The sequence below is a fragment of the Homarus americanus genome, unplaced genomic scaffold (genome assembly GCF_018991925.1).
Source record: "Homarus americanus isolate GMGI-L3 unplaced genomic scaffold, GMGI_Hamer_2.0 scaffold41330, whole genome shotgun sequence".
NCBI lineage: Eukaryota > Metazoa > Arthropoda > Malacostraca > Decapoda > Nephropidae > Homarus > Homarus americanus.
Window position 1 is genome coordinate 46,280 of NW_024720357.1, and position 20,778 is coordinate 67,057.

Below are 20,778 nucleotides of genomic sequence, written 5' to 3' on the forward strand. Positions count from 1 at the left end.
CCTCCCTTCCTGGCAGGCTGGTCACTCCCTCCTCCCTGGCATGCTGGTGCTCCCCCCTGGCGACGGTCCTCCTCCCTCCCTCCCTCTCTCCCTGGCAGGCTGGTGCTCCCTCGCTCCCTGGCATGCTGGTGCTCCCCTCCCTGGCAGACTGGTCCTCCCTTCCTCCCCCTCCCTCCCTCCTCTCTCCCTCTTCCCTCCTCCTGGCATGCTGGTGCTCCCTCCCTGCAAACTGGTCCTCCCTCCTCCTCCCTCCTCTCTCCCTCCCCTCCCTGGCATGCTGGTGCTCCCTCCCTGGCAGACTGGTCCTCCTCCCCTGACAGGCTGTGCTCCCTCCTGCCAAGCTGGTCCTCCTCCCTCCTCCCTCCCTCCTTCCCTCTCTCCCTGGCAGCTGGTGCTCCTCCCCTCCCCTGGCATGCTGGTGCTCCCTCCCTGGCAGACTGGTAATCCCTCCCACCCCTCCCTCCCTCCCTCCCTCCTCTCTCCCTCTCTCCCTCCTTCCCTCCCTCCCTGGCATGCTGGTGCTCACTCCCTGGCAGACTGGTCCTCCCCTCCCTCCCTCCTTGAAGCTGGTGCTCCCTCCCCCTGGCAGTGGTCCTCCCTCCCTCCCTCCATCCCTCCCTCTCTCCCTCCCTTCCCTCCCTCCCTGCATTTTGGTCCTCCCTCCCCTCCCTCCCTCCCTCCCTCCCCCCATGTGGCTGGTGCCCTCCCTCCCTCCCTCCCCCCATGCTTGGCTGGTGCTCCCTCCCCTCCCTCCCCGTGTGACTGGTGTCCCTCCCTCCTCCCTCCCCCACTGGCAGGCTGGTGCTCCCTCCTCCCTGGCAGACTGGTGCTCCTCCCTCCCTCCCTCCCCTCCCCCGTGGCAGGCTGGTCTCCCTCCTCCTCCCTCCCCTCCCCTCCCCCTGCTGAAACTAGTGCTCCCTCGCTCCTTGTTAGCTGTGTCCCTCCCCTCCTCCCTTTCTTCCTGGCAGGCTGGTGTCCCCTCCGTGGCAGGCTGGTGCTCCCTCCCTGGTAGCTGGTCCTCCCCTCCCTCCCTCGCTCCCTAGCATGCTGGTGCTCCCTCCCCTGGCAGACTGGTCCTCCCTCCCTCCCTCCTCCTCCCTCCCTCCTCCCTCTCTCCCTGGCAGGCTGGTGCTCCCTCCCTCCCCAGCATGCTGGTGCTTCCTCCCTGGCAGCTCCTCCTCCCTCCCTCCCTCCTCCCTCTTCTCCCTCCTTCCCCTCCCTCCCTGTGCTGGTGCTCTCCTCCCTGGCAGACTGGTCCTCCCTCCCTCCCTCCCTCCCTCCCTGCCACTTCTCCCTCGCTCCTCCCCTCCCTGGCAGACTGGTCCTCCTCCCTCCCCTCTCTCCCCTGGCATGCTGGTGCTCCCTCCTCCCTCTCCCCTGGCAGGCTGGTCTCCCTCCTCCCCTCCCTCCCCCCGTGGCAGGCTGGTCCTCCCTCCCTCCCTGGCAGGCTGGTGCTCCCTCCCCTCCCTCCTTCTCCCTGGCAGGCTGCTCCCTCCATCCCTGGCAGGCTGGTGCTCCTTCCTCCCTCCCTCCCTCCCCCCCCTGGCAGGCCTGGTGCTCCCCTCCCTCCCTGGCAGGCTGGTGCTCCTCCTCCCTCCCTCCCCACCCCTGGCAGGCTGGTCCTCCTCCCCTCCCTGGCAGGCTGGTGCTCCCTTCCCTCCCTCCTCCCCTCCCTGGTCAGGCTGGTGCTCCCTCCTCCCTGGCATGCTGGTGCTCCTTTCCCTCCTCCTCCTCCCCCGTGCAGGCTGGTCTCCCTCCCTCCCCTGGCAGGCTGGTGCTCCCTCCCTGGCAGGCTGGTCCTCCTCCCCTCCCCCCCCTGGCAGGCTGGTGCTCCCTCCCTCCCTGGCATGCTGGTGCTCCCTCCTTGACTGGTCCTCCCCTCCTCTCCCTCCTCCCTCTCTCCCCGGCAGGCTGGTGCTCCCTCTCCCTCCTACCTGGCAGACTGGTCCTCCCTCATCCCTCCCCTCCCTGGCAGGCTGGTGCTCCTCCCTCCCTCTCTCCCTCCCTGGCATTCTGGTGCTCCCTCTCTCCCTCCCTCCCCTGGCAGACTGGTCCTCCCTCATCCCCTCCCTCCCTGGCAGGCTGGTCTCCTCTCCCCCCCATCCTCCCTCCCTCCCTCCCTGGCATGCTGGTGCTCCCTCTCCCCCCTTCCTCCTCCCCTCCCCTCCCTACCTTCATCTCTCCCCTCCTTGTAACCTTCCTCCCTACATTCCACAATAAACGGAGAGGAAGGAGAAGGAGGAAAAAGGATAGGAAGAAGAGAGGAGGAAGTTATCAAGTAACCCCCACACCACAGGTCCGCCACCCCTCCTCCCTCACCTGAGGTACTTGATTGAAGAGTTCACATAGTATACACTACACTTGTGAGTGCGTGGTGAGTGCGTGCGTGTATGAGTGCTTGTGGCTACAACCACAAACAGGCACATACCAGCGCATACACATAATATATGTTACGCACTACTATTGCTACTACTACTATGCTGTCACTCGGAATCGAGTATGACGATCATCCATCTATGATACAATGATATGAGTTATTGGGATGTCACACACACACACACACACACACACACACACACACACACACACACACCTCCTTCGCTGCTCCATATAAAGAGAGGGTTGGAGAAAATAGGGTCATTATTTCTCCTCTCAAGGAACTTCAAAAGGCTACTTCAAGGAACATGTCAGACTTCCGAAGGGTAAGGCCTTTCAAGGAACTGTCCCATTTAGAAGACGTCCACTGTGGGGCTATTAAGCCGTCTGGACACACTATGGCGGACCTACTGTATACTGAAACTTAAAAGGAAACCGGAACAATGCTGCAGGGAAATATATTTTAAAGGTAAAACTTCCTTACAACTGAACATTAAAAATACTTTGTATTTGCACCTGAAGTCTTCCGTTTTCTATTTAATAAAGTATTGGTGCCAGGTACTGTATCTGTACCGGTTCTTGTATCTTTGCCTGTAATGTTTTAATCATAGGCTCGCTACCTGTATCTGTATCTGCTCTTTAAATAATACGTAAAAAAAATACAATCAAAGTAAGGTATCCCATCTACTGTACTCCACGACCTTTAAGATAAAACACGTAACACACATCACCTACTGATGTCTTACAGAAACAACAAGTGTAAACAATGGCTTGTAAGCAATAGGTATCACCAAACGTTGTACCCACAGCAGAAAGTGTTTACCTGGCAGCAAAACACATCAATGATATTTATACTATGAGATGCACGACGCGACGCCTTAACTGTACACCCCGAGAGAGAGTTTCACAAGAAGTCGTCCGTCAGGTCTTTATAAAATGACGGATGGATTCGTAGGAGAGCGGACTGACACAGCCAGGCCTAAAATCCTCTGTCAGGATTGGTAAACTGACGGACGAACACTGAAGACGAGCAGAGGACCATCAGAACACGGGTCCTCTGGTGTGTGTGTGGACCGGGCAAGATACTGACTTATTAATCACGTTATAAGTTTGGGCGTAACTTGTCGGCAGGAGATGGGAAGGGAAGGAGTGGTGATAGATGAGGGTGGGAGGAGGATGATAGATGAGTGGGAGAGGAGAAGAAGTGAGGATAGTCAGGTGAAGAAGAGGGGTTAGAAGTTGAGAAGGGGAAAGAATGGGGGAAAGGACAGGAAGAATGGAAGAGAAAGGGGTATAGTATAAGGGTTTACAGTCCAGAATACTGCTTTCCTATTCCCTCACCCTCATCCTCATCCACACCCATCTCTTCTCCTCCTCCTCTTATGATTCCTTTCTTTCTTTTCTTCCTGTTCTATTTTCGAACATCAGCCTTCATCTTTTATCCTACTCTCTCTCTCTCTCTCTCTCTCTCTCTCTCTCTCTCTCTCTCTCTCTCCTCTTCTCCCCTTTTCTCCTCTCACCCTCTCCTTTCTCCCATCTCTTCCTCTCCTTCCTTTATATCACCGTTTTCTCAATACACTTTCTTTCTCTTTTTCTTCCTCCTTCCTGTTCTGTCTCTCCCTCTTCCTCCTTACTGTCTCCTCTCCCCCTTACCGTCCCTCTCCTTCTACCTCTCTCCCTCACATACGTCTTACAGGTCATTGGATTTCTGAAAGACGTGTTGCCTTCTCTTTAGTTTTATGCACGTGTTTAAAAATCCATCGAGGACCTCTCTCTTCCCTCGCCTTTCTCCTCACTCTCCTCAACTCCTTCCCCTCACTCTCCTCAACTCCATCCCTCTCCCCTTCCCTTTCCTCTCCTAAACTCCTTCCTTCTCCACTTCCCCTCACTTCCCTCAACTCCTTCCCTCACTTCCCTCAACTCCTTCTTCTCACCCCTTCTCATTCTCTTCCTCTCCCTTAAGGTCTTTCCCCCTTCCATCCCTTCACCTCCCTTCCCTTCCTTTTCCAACTCTCTTCCCCTACCACCTCCTCCGTGCCTGCCGTTTCAATGGTCATATTCTTAATGCATAACCAAGAGGGAAGAGGCTCAGTTGTTTCCCCAGGCAGGCACCAGTCTTTGATCTGCTCCTCATTCTGTCTGCCCCTTGTGTATGTCTGCCTGCCTGTCCTAGTGGTTGTCTCCTTAAGATTACCTCCCACTGGAGTTATACACATTCTATCTCTTTCTGTGACTGCCAATGTGTGTGTGTGTGTGTGTGTGTGTGTGTGTGTGTGTGTGTGTGTGTGTGTGTGTGTGTGTGTGTGTGTGTGTGTGTGTGTGTGTGTGTGTGTGTGTGTGTGTGTGTGTACCACGGATCTTGGCATGGACTGACAAAGAGATAAGTCAACCACTACAAGGACATCCTATCATTCTCTCACTCCTCTCCCCGATCCTCTCACAGGATACCACCCTCTCCAGCGCCGCCCACCTCCGTCAACACCGCCCTTAAGATGACCATCCAGGGACGCTTCAGGGCTCAAGGCCACCAGGACCTGAGGTGTGGGGTCGTTGTGATAACAGTTTGTTGAATTATTATTATTATTATTATTATTATTATTATTATTATTATTATTATTATTATTATTATTATTATTATTATTATTATTATTATTATTATTTTATTATTATTATTATTATTATTATTATTATTATTTATAAGTTTTCACTTGTTGCCCACTCAACGAATCGAAGTTGAAACTATGTTTCCGGTAGTTTTAATGTGTTATGAACAAGACCTTCATTTGTGGCACAGATCAATAGTTTCTGAGAACCCCCCCTCTCCCATCTCAGAATCTAGAGATTTGCTATATAAATCAAGGTAAATAAGGCTCAAACACATCATCAAAAATCATCGGAAAAACAGTTTTGAATCAAACCTAACCTAACCTAACCTAACCTAACCTAACCTAAGCTGGGGGCCCCACAGTCGTTCGAGGTTCTTGGAGTGTACCGCCAATTCCGATCATGACGAAAATGATTCCGGGACTTAGAAACCTTCCATATCAAGATAGGTTAAAGAAACTAAACTTACATTCCTTTTAAAGAAAGAGGAGATATGATAGAAGTATTTAAGTGGATGAAAGGAATCAATAAAGGGGATATAGGTAAGTTCTTATAATGACTTGGCATGATAGACCCAGAAAGACTGATTTGGATAAGTTTTAGGTTTAGGAGGGAGATAGGAAGAACTGGTTCACAAATAGGTTGGTGGACGAGTGGAACAAGTTTAGCAACATTGTAGTAAGCAACGCTGGAAAGTTTCAAAAGGAGGCTAGATAGATTCATGGATGATAGAGAGTGGTAGTAACTCTCGACAGGAGCTGCCATGCACAGGCCAACCGGCCTGTGCAGACTCCTTATTTTCTTATGTTCTTATAATAAAATGTTGAATAGCTTGCTTATTCGTAATTTGCGCTAGAAATCCATAAAAAGAAAAGTGTCTGAGAATTATCAAAACTACTGATTGTAACTATAAAGTTTACGAAACTTGTTTAACAACAACAAGTGAAATAATACTCTATTATTATTTATTATTAATATTATTATTATTATTATTATTATTATTATTTATTAATATTATTATTATTATTATTATATCGAGGACTGACCTCCTTCTTGCAAGACTTCCTGCGAACACTTAGTACGTATCATTGGCCTCACTATAGTGCCTCACCACCCCTCTCCTCCCCTTCCCGGAAACACCCCCCACCCATGGTAACAATCACTCTCCCCCAATCACCTTGTATGATGCTTATATTTCCTTTCCACAACGATTTTCTCTCAGTACTATCCTCCCCTCAAAATAAGTTTCCTCAGCTTCCTGTCTTCTCACTAAAAGTAACCTCTCCCCAACCCATCTTTCCTCCCCAAACTCCCTTCTCCCACCATCCTATCCTATGCCCTGCCCCTCCCCCAACACTGCACAACCTCCTCCCATCTTCCGTCCAATCTGTCTTGTCCTTCAGTTACCTTCCTAATCCTGTACTGCCCTCCTACCCCTCCCTGTACTGCCCTCCCTACCCTCCCCCTGTACTACCCTCCCTACCCTCCCTGTACTGCCCACCTCCCTGCACCCCTCCCTACCCTCCCTGTACTGCCCTCCCCTACCCCTCCTGTACTACTCCCTCCCCTACCCCTCCCCTGTACTGCCCTCCCCTACCTCCCCTGTACTGCCCCCACCTCCCCTACTCACCCTCCCTGTACTACCCTCCCTGTACTGCCCTCCCTACCCTCCCCTGTACTGCCCCCTCCCCACCCTCCCCTGTACTACCCTCCTGTACTACCCTCCCTGTACTGCCTCCCCTCCCTGTACTTACCCTCCCTGTACTACCCTCCCCACCTCCCTGCACCCCTCCCACCCTCCCCTGTACTACCCTCCTCACCTCCCCTGTACTGCCCTCCCTACCCTCCCCCCACCTCCCCCTACCCTCCCCTGTACTACCTCCTGTACTGCCCTCCCCACCTCCCTGTACGCCCTCCCTACTCCTCCCCGTACTGCCCTCCCCTACTCCTCCCCAGCCTCCCCCTTACCCTCCCTGTACTACCCTCCCTACTCCTCCCTGTACTGCCCTCCCCACCCTCCCTGTACTACCCTCCCACCCTTCCTGTACTACCTCCTACTCTCCCTGTACTACCCTCCCCTACTCCCTCCCCTGTACTGCCCTCCCTACCCTCCCTGTACTACCCTCCCTACTCCCTCGTACTACCTCCCTAACCTCCCTGTACTAACCCTCCTGCACCACTCCTCCCCCACCCTCCCCTACCCTCCCTGTACTACCCTCCCTACCCTCCTGTACTACTCCTCCCCTACCCTCCTGTACCACCCTCCCTGTACCACCCTCCCCCTACCCTCCCCTACCCTCCCTTCCCCCACCCCACATGTACTACCTCCTGTACTACTCCTCCTGTACTACCCTCCCTGTACTACCTTCCTGTACTACCCTCCCACTACCTCACTTCCCTCCCTCCCTGTACTACCCTCCCACCACCCTCCCTGTACCATCTTCCCTGCACACCTCCCTGTACTCACCTCCTGTACCACCCTCCCTGTACTACCCTCCCTGTACTCCCTCTCCCTACTCCTTCCTGTACCACCTCCCCACCCTCCCTGTACTACCTCTCCTGTACTACTCCTCCTGTACTACCCTCCCTGTACTACCCTCCCTACCCTCCCCTGTACTACCTCCCTACCCTCCCCTGTACTACCCTCCCTGTACTACCTCCCCTGCCTACCCTTCCCTGTACACCCTCCCCACCACCCCCACTGCACACCCTCCCTGTACTACCCCTACCATCTTCCTGTACTACTCCCCTCCCTGTACTACCCTCCTGTACTACTCCCTCCTCCCTGCACTACCCTCCCTACCCTCCCTACCTCTCCCCACCCTCCTGTACTACCCTCCCCTACCCTCCTGTACTTCCCTCCTGCACTTCCCTCCTCCCCTACCCTCCTGTACCCCCACCCTCCCTGTACTACCCTCCTGTTACTCTCCCTCCCTCTCCTCCCTGTACTACCCTCCCCTACCCTCCTGTACTACCCTCCCCACCCTCCCTGTACTACCCTCCCTGTTACCTCTGCACACCCTCCCACACCCTCCCCTGTACTACCTCCCTGTACTACCCTCCCCTACCCTCCTGTACTACCTCCCTGTCTCACCTCCCTACTACCTTCCCCTGTACCACCCTCCTAACTTCACTGCCATTCCTCTTCCCCTATCTCCTTCATTCCCTACCTTCCCTCCCTTCTCATCTCCTCACTCCTTCCCATATCACCTATTCCTTCTCCTCCTTCCCTCACCACCTCTTCTCACCTTCTCTATATCCTACCCACCCCATCATCACCTCACCCCTTCCCCCATAAGCACCCCTGTCTTCTCCAACCTCTTATCCGTCTCCACTTCCTCCCTCCTCTTCATCACCTCTCCCTTTTCTCATCCGCCATCCCTTTCTTGACTACCACCTCATACTCCCCCTTCCTCTCATTCCCCCTCCTCACCCCTGAAGCACCACTACCTAACCTTCCCTTCCCACCATACTCTTGACTACCTTCCCCATCCACCACCACGCAGCCCCGTCCCCCATCACCACCCCACCTCCACCATACTCACCACCTCCCCAACCACCACCATTCAGCTCGTCCCCCACTCCTCCCCATCACCCACCTCCACCATACTCACCACTCTCCCAACCATTCAGCCCTCGTCCTCTCCTCCCTCCTCCCCCACAACGCCACTACTTAACTTCTTAATGACAGTAATTGTTTCTTGACCGTTAATGGCACTTTGCTCTAATTTTTTTTCTTTTTTCCACGCACAAAGAGAGAGAGGCGATGCATTACGGCAGTATTACTGCCTCTACTACCAGCCCTGATGGTGGTAGATGGTGGTAGATGGTGGTGGATGGTGGTGGATGGTGATAAATGGTGGTAAATGGTGGTGGAGTGTTGATGGATGGTGGAAGTGTGGTGGATGCTGGAAGTGTTGATGGATGGTGGAAGTGTGGTGGGTAGTGGTAGTGGTTGATGGTGGTAGTGTGGTGGATTGTGGTAATGGTGGATGGTGGTAGTGGTGAATGGTGGTATGGTAACAGATCTCTGTGGACTAAACAATAAGACCTTCCTAAGCCACATTCACTAATGATGACGCAGCTGAACAAACTAATAATCATTTTGCAACTATTTACCAGACGCTCCCCCAGGGACACACCCTGCCCTGCGGCTTACTTACATACCAGTCCCTCTCCTACTGACTAAGTGGAACAATTTGAAGTAGCAAGACGATTGGACAAACTCAGGATTAAATGCTCCGCCACCCCCATTGACTTACCACTGAAACTACAAGGAGTTCTCCCCGGAACTAACTAAACCCCTCTGCGCCATTATCAAAGCTTCTCTCAGTCAAGCAAGATGCCCAGCTGACTGGAAGACCTCATATGTGTCAACGAGCTCACAATCAATCGTCAAATGTATTTCGACCCATTGCCCAGATTAATCTGCTAAAGTTTCGTTTTAACTGGACTTTCTGGTAGGCGCTAGAGATCCTCAGCAATTTGGCAATATGAAAACTTCCTCCACCACTCAGTCTTGTCAGCTTTCTTGACTACATATAACACCATCTGGAAAAATGCTAGCCATCTGTAATAGTTGCCTTCAGTGACTTCACCAAGGCATTCGACTTAGTCACCACAATTTAATCATCAACAAAGTTTTTAACCTCGGGTTTCTCAGAAGCCTTACACCATGGCATACAGACCTCCCATAGTAACCGACGCCAAGCCGAACGCTTATGAAGGGCTGTCTCCACCTTTCAGTCACTCACCTGTGGCGTCCCCCAAGGCACCAAGATGGGACCACTCTGGTTCCTTATTCTTATCAATGATGCCCTAAAAGAAACTTCCGTTCGCTGGAAATACTGTATGTCGGCCACTCCACCATTGGGATGAGTGTGAGCAACTTGGCTCCCGATTATCACCAGCAGACACCATCACCAGCCGACACCATCACCAGCCGACACCATCACCAGCAGACACCATCACCAGCCGACACCATCACCAGTAAACACTATCCCTCACCATCACCTGCAGCCACCATCACCAGCAGATACTATCACCAGCAGAGATCATCACCAGCAGACACCATCACTAACAGACACTATCATCAGCAGACACTATCACCAGCAGACACCATCACCAGCAGACACCATCATCAGCAGACACTATCACCAGCAGACACCATCACCAGCAGACACCATCACCAGCAGACACTATTACCAGCAGACACTATCACCAGCAGACACCATCATCAACAAACACCATCACCAGCAGACACTATCACCAGCAGACATCATCACCAGCAGACACTATCACCAGGAGACCATTACTGGCAGACACTATCCCTCACCATCACCAGCAGACACCATCACCAGCAGACACCATCACCAGCGGACACTATCCTCACCATCACCAGCGGACACTATCCACCATCACCAGCAGACACTGTCCCTCACCATCACCAACAGACACTATCCCTCACCATCACCAGCAGACACCATCACCAGCAGACACCATCACCAGCGGACAATATTCCTCACCATCACCAGCAGACACTCCCCTCACCATCACCAGCAGACACCATTACCAGGGACACTATCCTCACCATCACCAGCAGACACCATTACCAGCGGACACTATCCTCACCATCCCCAGCAGACACCATCACCAGAGGACAATATTCCTCACCATCACCAGCAGACACTATCCCTCACCATCACCACCAGCAGACACCATTACCAGCAGACACATTACCAGCGGACACTATCCTCACCATCACCAGCAGACACCATTACCAGCGGACACTATCCTCACCATCCCCAGCAGACACCATCACCAGCGGACACTATTCCTCACCATCACCAGCAGACACTATCCCTTACCATCACCAGGAGACACCATCACCAGCAGACACCATCACCAGCGGATACCTCACCATCACCAGCAGACACTATCCTCACCATCACCAGCAGACACCATTACCAGCAGACACTATCCAGGGCAGCTTAACTGGCTGTTCCCTTTAACATGAACGGAATCAATAAAAAGAGTAGACTGAGGCAAAGAGAGAGAGGAGAAGAGAGAGAAGAAGAGAGAGAGAGAGAGAGAGAGAGAGAGAGGTGGTACAGTAGGTGATGAGAAGTAGTGATGAATGGATGAAAGGTGAGAGAGAGGTGAAGGATGAAGAGGAGGTGAGACGGAAAAGTGGGAAGGAGAGAGGAGGAGGTAATGGGGTGGGGAAAGAGGCGTGGCCTAGTGGGAGGAGTTACAGGGCCTTGGGCGGACTTGGTGAAAGAGGAGGAGCTTAACAAAATACTTGGAGGTGTGTGTGTGTGTGTGTGTGTGTGTGTGTGTGTGTGTGTGTGTGTGTGTGTGTGTGTGTGTAAAACGTGTTAAATAAGCTTACTTACTGCAGCCATCCACATATCATTTTAACTCTTAACGAATAAAACACAAGAAGATATAAAACATCAATACAAACAAATAAAACAATACAATAACAAAACTACGGTAAAACAATAACAACAAACACAGAAAAGGGAAACAAAAGCAAAAATTAATAAAGACGAATGAAGACAATAGGGAACTAGAAGAGACTACAGCCATAATGAGTCTTCAATCAGGGTAAAACCGCTTAAACAAGAAAACAAAGAAACAGACAATAAAGACATGTAAGTATATAAAGAAAATGGACACACACACACACACACACACACACACACACACACACACACACACACACACACACACACAGACACACACACACCTGGTCTCACTCGCTTCTTATCTCAACTCCTGGCGGCCACTACCTATACATTACCAGTATAATATCACATTCTCTCAGTTCCCCGACCTGCCTGCTTCTGTGTTCCAACAAGACCCTGGAGGATAATGGAGGGAATAGGAGGGTGTGGGAAGGGAGGGGGTGTGGGAAGGGGAGGGTGTGGGAAGGGGAGGTGTGGGAAGGGGAGGGGTGTGGGAAGGGAGGGGTGGGAAGGAGGGTGGGAAGGAGGGGTGTGGGAAGGAGGGGTGGGAAGGAGGGTGTGGGAAGGAGGGTGGAAAAGAAAGGGGTGGGAAGGGGAGGGTGTGGAAGGGAGGGTGGGAAAGGGAGGGGTGGGAAGGAGGGAAGGGAGTGGTGGGAAGGGAGGGGTGGGAAGGGAGGGGTGTGGGAAGGAGAGGGGTGGAAGGGGTGCGTGAAACAGGACGGCCCCACACACACACTAAATAATCTACCTCCACAAGCAAGAAAATGACTCGACACCACACCTGGGCACCCCACATCTACACCACACCTGGGCGGCACCTCATTACCCACACCACACCTGGGCGGCACCTCATTGCCCACACCACACCTGGGCGGCATCTCTTTACCCACACCACACCCGGGCGGCACCTCATTACCCACACCACACCTGGGCGGCACCTCATTACCCACACCACACCTGGGCGGCACCTCATTACCCACACCACACCTGGGCGGCACCTCATTACCCACACCACACCAGGGGCACCTCATTACCCACACCACACCTGGGCGGCACCTCATTACCCACACCTGGGCGGCACCTCATTACCCACACCACACCTGGGCGGCAACCTCATTACCCACACCACACCTGGCGGCACCTCATTACCCACACCACACCTGGGCGGCATCTCATTACCCACACCACACCTGGGCGGCACCTCATTACCACACCACACCTGGGCGGCACCTCATTACCCACACCACACCCGGCGGCACCTCATTACCCACACCACACCTGGGCGCACCTCAACCCACACCACACCTGGGCGGCACCTCATTACCCACACCACACCCGGCACCTCACACACCACACCTGGGCGGCACCTCATTACCCACACCCACATCTGGGCGGCACCTCATTACCCACAGCACACCTGGGCGGCACCACACCACACCCACACCTGGCGGCACCTCATTACCCACACCACACCTGGGCGGCACCTCCTTACCCATACCACACCTGGGCGGCACCTCATTACCCACACCACACCTGGGCGCACCTCATTACCCACACCACCTGGGCGGCACCTCATTACCCACACCACACCTGGGCAACCCGTCACCCACACCACACCTGGGCGGCACCTCATTACCCACACCACATGGGCGGCACCTCATTACCCACACCACACCTGGACGGCACCTCATTACCCACACCACACCTGGGCGGCACTCATTACCCACACCACACCTGGGCGGCACCTCATTACCCACACCACACCTGGGCGGCACCCCATTACCCACAACACACCTGGGCGGCACCTCATTACCCACAACACACCTGGGCGGCACCTCATTACCCACAACACACCTGGGCGGCACCTCATTACCCACACCACACCTGGGCGGCACCTCATTACCCACACATCCTTGAGCACTGAAGGGTCAAGACGTACCTGGCGCTCCTCTCGGAGCAGCCAGGTCAACTGTTAAGTTAGCCCATACCAACCCCCTCCCCTGAACCCTCCTCCCCACCGGAATATCAACAAGTTCTCGCCAGAAGTTACAATTTCATTTATGAAAGGAACGGAACCAGTGTTAAGCAGAGGTGAACAGTGGTGAACAGTGCTTAAGTCAGTGAGAACAACTCAACAGTAACAGTCGTACCCAAGTTAACCTTCACACAGTGAGGTCCCAGGTACCCAGTGATAACGGCCCCTGCGAGACCCAACAACAACCACCGATGTGTTAATCCGTCTACGATAGGAAGGCCTTGGACCAAACCTCACTCATATAACACCATCTGTGAGGGAATTACTACACCACATGTCCCTAATAACACCATATGTGAGGGAATTACTACACCACGTCAAGTCCCTCATCACACCATCTGTGAGGGAATTACTACACCACGTCAAGTCCCTCATAACACCATATGTGAGGGAATTACTACACCACATGTCCCTCATAACACCATATGTGAGGGAATTACTACACCACGTCAGGCCCCTCATAACACCATCTGTGAGGGAGTTACTACACCACGTGAGGTCCCTCATAACACCATCTGTGAGGGAATTACTACACCACGTGAGGCCCCTCATAACACCATCTGTGAGGGAGTTACTACATCACGTGAGGTCCCTCATAACACCATCTGTGAGGGAATTACTACACCACGTGAGGCCCCTCATAACACCATCAGCGAGGGAATTACTACACCACGCCAGGTCCCTCATAACAACATCTGAGGGAACTACTACACCACGTGAGTTCCTCCTAACACCATCTGGGAGGGAGTTACTACACTACGAGTTTGCTGTTCAACACCTACATTAATCTGTATGTTCACTGTATGTTCCTTTACCTTTCTCTAATGAAGGCTTTTGTTAAACCACCAATGTATGTAATAAGTCATTTATGTCCAATGTAGCCTTCCGGGCTTAATTTCAATAAACCGTTTATTATTATTATTATTATTATTACCACACCTGGGCGGCACCTCATTACCCACACCACACCTGGGCGGCACCTCATTACCCACACACCTGGGCGGCACCTCATTACCCACACCACATATGGGCGGCACCTCATTACCCACACACACCTGGACGGCACCTCGTACCCACACCACACCTGGGCGGCACCTCATTACCCACACCACACCTGGGCGGCACCTCATTACCCACAACACACCTGGGCGGCACCTCATTACCCACAACACACCTGGGCGGCACCTCATTACCCACAACACACCTGGGCGGCACCTCATTACCCACACCACACCTGGGCGGCACCTCATTACCCACACATCCTTGACCACTGAAGGGTCAAGACGTACCTGGCGCTCCTCTCGGAGCAGCCAGGTCAACTGTTAAGTTGGCCCATACCAACCCCCTCCCCTGAACCCTCCTCCCCACCGGAATATGAACAAGTTCTCGCCAGAAGTTACAATTTCATTTATGAAAGGAACGGAACCAGTGTTAAGCAGAGGTGAACAGTGGTGAACAGTGCTTAAGTCAGTGAGAACAACTCAACAGTAACAGTCGTACCCAAGTTAACCTTCACACAGTGAGGTCCCAGGTACCCAGTGATAACGGCCCCTGCGAGACCCAACAACAACCACCGATGTGTTAATCCGTCTACGATAGGAAGGCCTTGGACCAAACCTCACTCATATAACACCATCTGTGAGGGAATTACTACACCACATGTCCCTAATAACACCATATGTGAGGGAATTACTACACCACGTCAAGTCCCTCATCACACCATCTGTGAGGGAATTACTACACCACGTCAAGTCCCTCATAACACCATATGTGAGGGAATTACTACACCACATGTCCCTCATAACACCATATGTGAGGGAATTACTACACCACGTCAGGCCCCTCATAACACCATCTGTGAGGGAGTTACTACACCACGTGAGGTCCCTCATAACACCATCTGTGAGGGAATTACTACACCACGTGAGGCCCCTCATAACACCATCTGTGAGGGAGTTACTACATCACGTGAGGTCCCTCATAACACCATCTGTGAGGGAATTACTACACCACGTGAGGCCCCTCATAACACCATCAGCGAGGGAATTACTACACCACGCCAGGTCCCTCATAACAACATCTGAGGGAACTACTACACCACGTGAGTTCCTCCTAACACCATCTGGGAGGGAGTTACTACACTACGAGTTTGCTGTTCAACACCTACATCAATCTGTATGTTCACTGTATGTTCCTTTACCTTTCTCTAATGAAGGCTTTTGTTAAACCACCAATGTATGTAATAAGTCATTTATGTCCAATGTATATTTTCAGCCTTCGGGCTGCAGAATTTTTTCAATAAACCGTTTATTATTATTATTATTATTATTATTATTATTATTACCACACACCTGGGCGGCACCTCGTACCCACACACCACACCTGGGCAGCACCTCATTACCCACACACACCTGGGCACCTTCATTACCCACACCACACCTGGGCGCCTCCATTACCCACACCACACCTGGGCGGCACCAGATCACGACCTGACCGACCACCGTGGGACCACTAGTCGCGACCGCAGACCAGGACCGCAGATCACGACCGCAGACCACGACCACCAGACCAGGACCACCAGACCACGACCACAGATCCCGACCACCAGACCAGGACCACCAGATTCAGGACCACAGATCACGACCACCAGATGGAAGCCTGAACCAGGACCACCAGACCGCGACCACCAGATCCCGGCCACAGACCAGGACCACCAGACCACGACCACCAGATCACAACCACCAGGTCACGGCCACTAGACCACGACCACTAGACCACGACCACCAGACCTCGACCACCATCCCACGATCCCAGACCGTGATTCTCAGACCACGACCACTGCACCACGACCACTTGACCACAACCACCAGATCACGACCACCAGACCACGACTACCAGACCACTACCACTAGACTAAGACGACTAGATCACGAAAAACCTGACCACGACCACCAGACCACGACCACTAGATCACGACCACCAGATCACAACCACCAGAACACAACCATCAGACCTCGACCCCCAGACCACGACCACTAGACAACGACCACTAGACAACGACCACTCATGACACCACAGACAGACAAATCATCAATATCCATTTCGTCCTGCCAAGGTCCACCAATCAGCTGACGTCACCAAAACCAAATAAAAATATTTCCCTTCATATCCCGATGTTCAACTGTTTTCCCCGCCTAAACCCGAGGCTAAAATGTTTTCTCTTACGCTTATGGTAAGAAAAAAACTGTGCTGGAACGTTTCCTGAAAATAAGAAAATGTATTAATCCATTCACGACAAAGTGGTTGATAAAAACAGGAGGTAAATCGTCCGCCAAAAACACATAAGGTAAGGTAAGGTAAGGTAAGGTAAGGTAAGGTAAGGTAAGGTAAGGCAAGGTAAGGTAAGGTAAGGTAAGGTAAGGTAAAGTAAGGTAAGGTAAGGTAGCTCGTGGTATTTATTGGGAAGGAAAAGGTAAAGGAACATCAGCGTGTATAATGAGATGAGACATACTGTACTGTATATATAAAAACCATTCTTTATTTTCAGCTCGTCTCTCTTTCTCCACGAGACAGAAACATTCGTCGCAAATTACACACTCATATAACGTAAGACATATTGAGAAAGACTTCCTCTACACTGCTCTTAAGAGGTACAATACCTACAAGTTTTCAGAACACAAGAGGGTATCGTAACTCTACTCTCGATTGTAAAAAGTCAAAGGTATTCAGGACACGACTCTAGCGTACTCACAAGATACTCGTCCAGGAGTCCTTTCTCCTCCAAAACTTAAAAGACATTTTTTCCGACACACAATTGTAGTACAAAAGAATTCAGAGACTCGCATCTTGGAGGAAACACTCTCATAACACTAGACCTTGAACCAATAGTCTCCAGGACACAAAAGACTGAAACACACACACTTACCAGAAAGTTGGAGGAGCCACATATATCACGGTAATACAAGTATAAAGCTAAGAGGAACGTGTGTGTGTGTGTGTTTAATAATAATAAAAATATTACTACTACTACTACTACTACTACTACTACTACTACTAATAATAATAATAATAATAATAATAATAATAATAATAATAATAATAATAATAATAATAATAATAACAATAACAATAATAATAACAATAATAAACGGTTTATTAATAGAGTTGCAGCCGGTGGCTGAAAATATACAAACTTACATGTGATTTAGACATAATGATATACGTTAAATACATTTACATGGCTGTACAGTACATATATCAGGAGCTGTTTATTATTTTAGCAATAGCTGGGATGGTGCTAGTCTTAAATCAATCAGTGCGGGCTCTTATGGGCTGAATTTTGTTGTAGTGGCGGACTGTGCGAGGTGGGCGGGGGACTGCAGGTGCAGTAGGTGGCGATGACGAGGATGGTGCAGTAGTCCACTGCCAAACCCTGCTAGTACGTGGTGGTGGAGGTCACTGAGGGATGGCATTTCCAGGGTGGAGAGAGCGTTGTTGTAGGCGGAGTAGTCTGCACCAAGCATGATTCTGCAGGCCCTCTTCTGTACCTTCTCTAGCTGACGTTGTTGGGTAGAGTTGAGAGAAGACGACCAGGTTGGTGACACATACGTTAATTTTGGGAGAATAAATACGTTGTAGATAGTCCTCAGCTCTGGCGTGGGTGCCCCAAGTGACCTGAGTCGTCGTAGAGTCGGTACGAGGCTGCCTTGACTGTGTTTCTTACATGGGTCTTCCAATCCAGTTTGTGGTCTATAGTTACACCCCAGGAGTTTGGCAGACTGCACTAACTGGAGAGGATGGGCACCCACTGTAACTGCTGGAGCTTGCACTGGAGTGGTGGCGGTATTGATGTGCATGACTACGGTTTTGGTGTGATCGATGGTGACCTTGTTCTCCATAGTCCATGCCTGTAGCCTGTCCAGGGTGCCTTGTAGTGATGAGTAGTCCGGTGAGGTGTTGTCCACTGTAACCCCTACAGTGCAGTCATCCACGTACTTCCACCTGTGAGGAGTGTCCGATAGAGCGTCTTTGATCAGGATTAGGAAGCACAGTGGTCCCATCTTGGTCCCCTGGGGAACACCGCAGGTGAGGTGTTGGAATGTGGAAACAGAACCCTGGTACCTCACTGCCTGACGACGCTCACTCAAGAAATCAGTGAGCCATGAGACCAGGTTGGTGGACAGTCCTAGTGCAATGGCCTTGTTGATAACAGTGCAGTTGTGTTGGTCACACAATATATATATTTTATATATATATATATATATATATATATATATATATATATATATATATATATATATATATATATTATGATTTGATAAGTGACTGGGCTAAAGTAAACACTTCATTGGTTTTATTTTATTGTAGAAAAATATAGTTTCACAGGTACTGAGTTCAGTTGAGAGCATATTGTACCTTCTCTTCTATACTAAGGGAAGTGTCTTAGTGCACTTATATGGGAGAGCACTTAAGTGAGGTGTTCACTGGGTAACAGGTGATATGATAGTCTCTCTCTCACGCACATCTGTCAGGCGGGCGCCCTACAGGATACGCGTCAGGTTGTTGTTATTGAGAGGCGCTGCCCTCGCTCGCTCCATGGAGGAAATGTCAACTCACCAATTGATTCATACTCATGGATGAATGACTTGGTGAATACATGGGTAATATACATTGGGTATATATTTATATAATACAAATTGTGCTGTTACACAGTGATCAACAAGGTCAAACGCCTTTCTGAAGTCAACAAGGGCAACGGCCAGTGATGTCTTACGCTTCTCCAGGCTTTTGTGCAGAAAATCAAGAAAACTAACTAAGCAGTGTGACGTAGAGGAGGTCCTCATATTGCCAAATTGATGTGGATCAATTGACGGATAAATACTAGCAAATGCCCATTCAAAAACAAAGTCATCACAGAGTAGACTGGGTATAGGGTTAATGGCAACTGGCCCGAGGTCACTAGTGTGTGTGTGGTGCCTGCAGAGAGAGGGAACAAGAGTGGTGATGGGGAAGAATAATAAAAGCGAGGGAAAGAAGGGGATGGAAGGAGGTAGGGGAGGGAGGAAGAGAAGGGGGGAAGGAGGGAGGAGGGGGGGGGTAGGGGAGGGAGGAGAGAAGGGGGGGAGGGGGAGGAGAGAAGGGGGAGGGGAGGAGGGAGGGGGGAAGGAAGGTAGGGGAGGGAGGAGAGAAGGGGGAGAGGGGAGGAGGGGAGAAGGGATGGAAGGAGGTAGGGAGGGAGGAAGAGAAGGGGGGGGGAGGGGAGGGAGGGAGAGAAGGGATGGAAGGAGGTAGGGGAGGGAGGAAGAGAAGGGGGGAAGAGAAGGGGAGGAAGGGGAGGAGGGGAGAAGGATGGAAGGAGGGGAGGGAGGAAGAGAAGGGGGGAAGGGGGAGGAGTAGGGGAGGGAGGGAGAAGGAGGAAGGGGGTAGGGGAGGGAGAAGAAGGGAAGAGAAGGGGAGGGAGTAGGGAGGGAGGAAGAGAAGGGGAGAGGGGAGGGAGGGAGAGAAGGGGGAGTAGGGGAGGGAGGGAGAGAAGGGATGGAAGGGGTAGGGAGGAAGAGGGGAGAGGGAGGGAGGAAGGGGGAGAGGGGAGGGAGGAGGAAGGGAGAGGGGGAGGAAGAGAAGGGAGAAGGGGAGGGGAGAGGGAGGAAGAGAAGGGGAGTAGGGGAGGGAGGGAGAGAAGGGGGGAGTAGGGGAGGAGGGAGAGAAGGGATGGAAGGGGGTAGGGGAGGGAGGAAGAGAAGGGGGGAAGAGAAGGGGGAGGGGAGTAGGGAGGGAGGAAGAGAAGGGGAGAGGGGAGGAGGGAGAGAAGGGGGGAGGGGGGAGGAGAGAAGGGATGGAAGGGGTAGGGGAGGGAGGAAGAGAAGGGGGAAGAGAAGGGGAGGGGAGTAGGGGAGGGAGGAAGAGAAGGGGGAGAGGGGGAGGGAGGAGAGAAGGGGGAGGGGGGAGGGAGAGAAGGGATGGAAGGGGGTAGGGAGGAGGAAGAGAAGGGGGGAAGAGAAGGGGGAGGGGAGGGAGGGAGGAGAGAAGGGGAGAGGGGAGGAGGGAGAGAGGGGGGGAGGAGGGAGGGAGAGAAGGGGGAGAGGGGAGGGAGGGAGAGAAGGGATGGAAGGGGTAGGGGAGGGAGGAAGAGAAGGGAGGGAAGAGAAGGGGAGGGAGGGAGGAGGAAGAGAAGGGGGAGTAGGGGAGGAGGAGAGAAGGGATGGAAGGAGGTAGGGGAGGGGAGGGAGAGAAGGGAGGAAGAGGGGGGAGGGGGAGGAGGGAGAGGGGGGAGGAGAGAAGGGGGAAGAGAAGGGA

The 20,778-nt window shown here is 52.1% G+C and overlaps 1 protein-coding gene across 1 annotated transcript; it reads left to right on the forward strand.

Moving 5' to 3' along the window:
* The first annotated feature begins 3,312 nt into the window (after positions 1-3,312).
* LOC121860509 (zinc transporter ZIP10-like) lies at positions 3,313-16,524 on the forward strand. The gene is made up of 4 exons (XM_042357670.1): positions 3,313-3,377; positions 4,820-4,915; positions 5,171-5,236; positions 16,053-16,524. The coding sequence occupies exons 1-4, from the start codon at positions 3,313-3,315 to the stop codon at positions 16,522-16,524; spliced, it is 699 nt and encodes a 232-aa protein (XP_042213604.1).
* Positions 16,525-20,778: the final 4,254 nt, after the last annotated feature.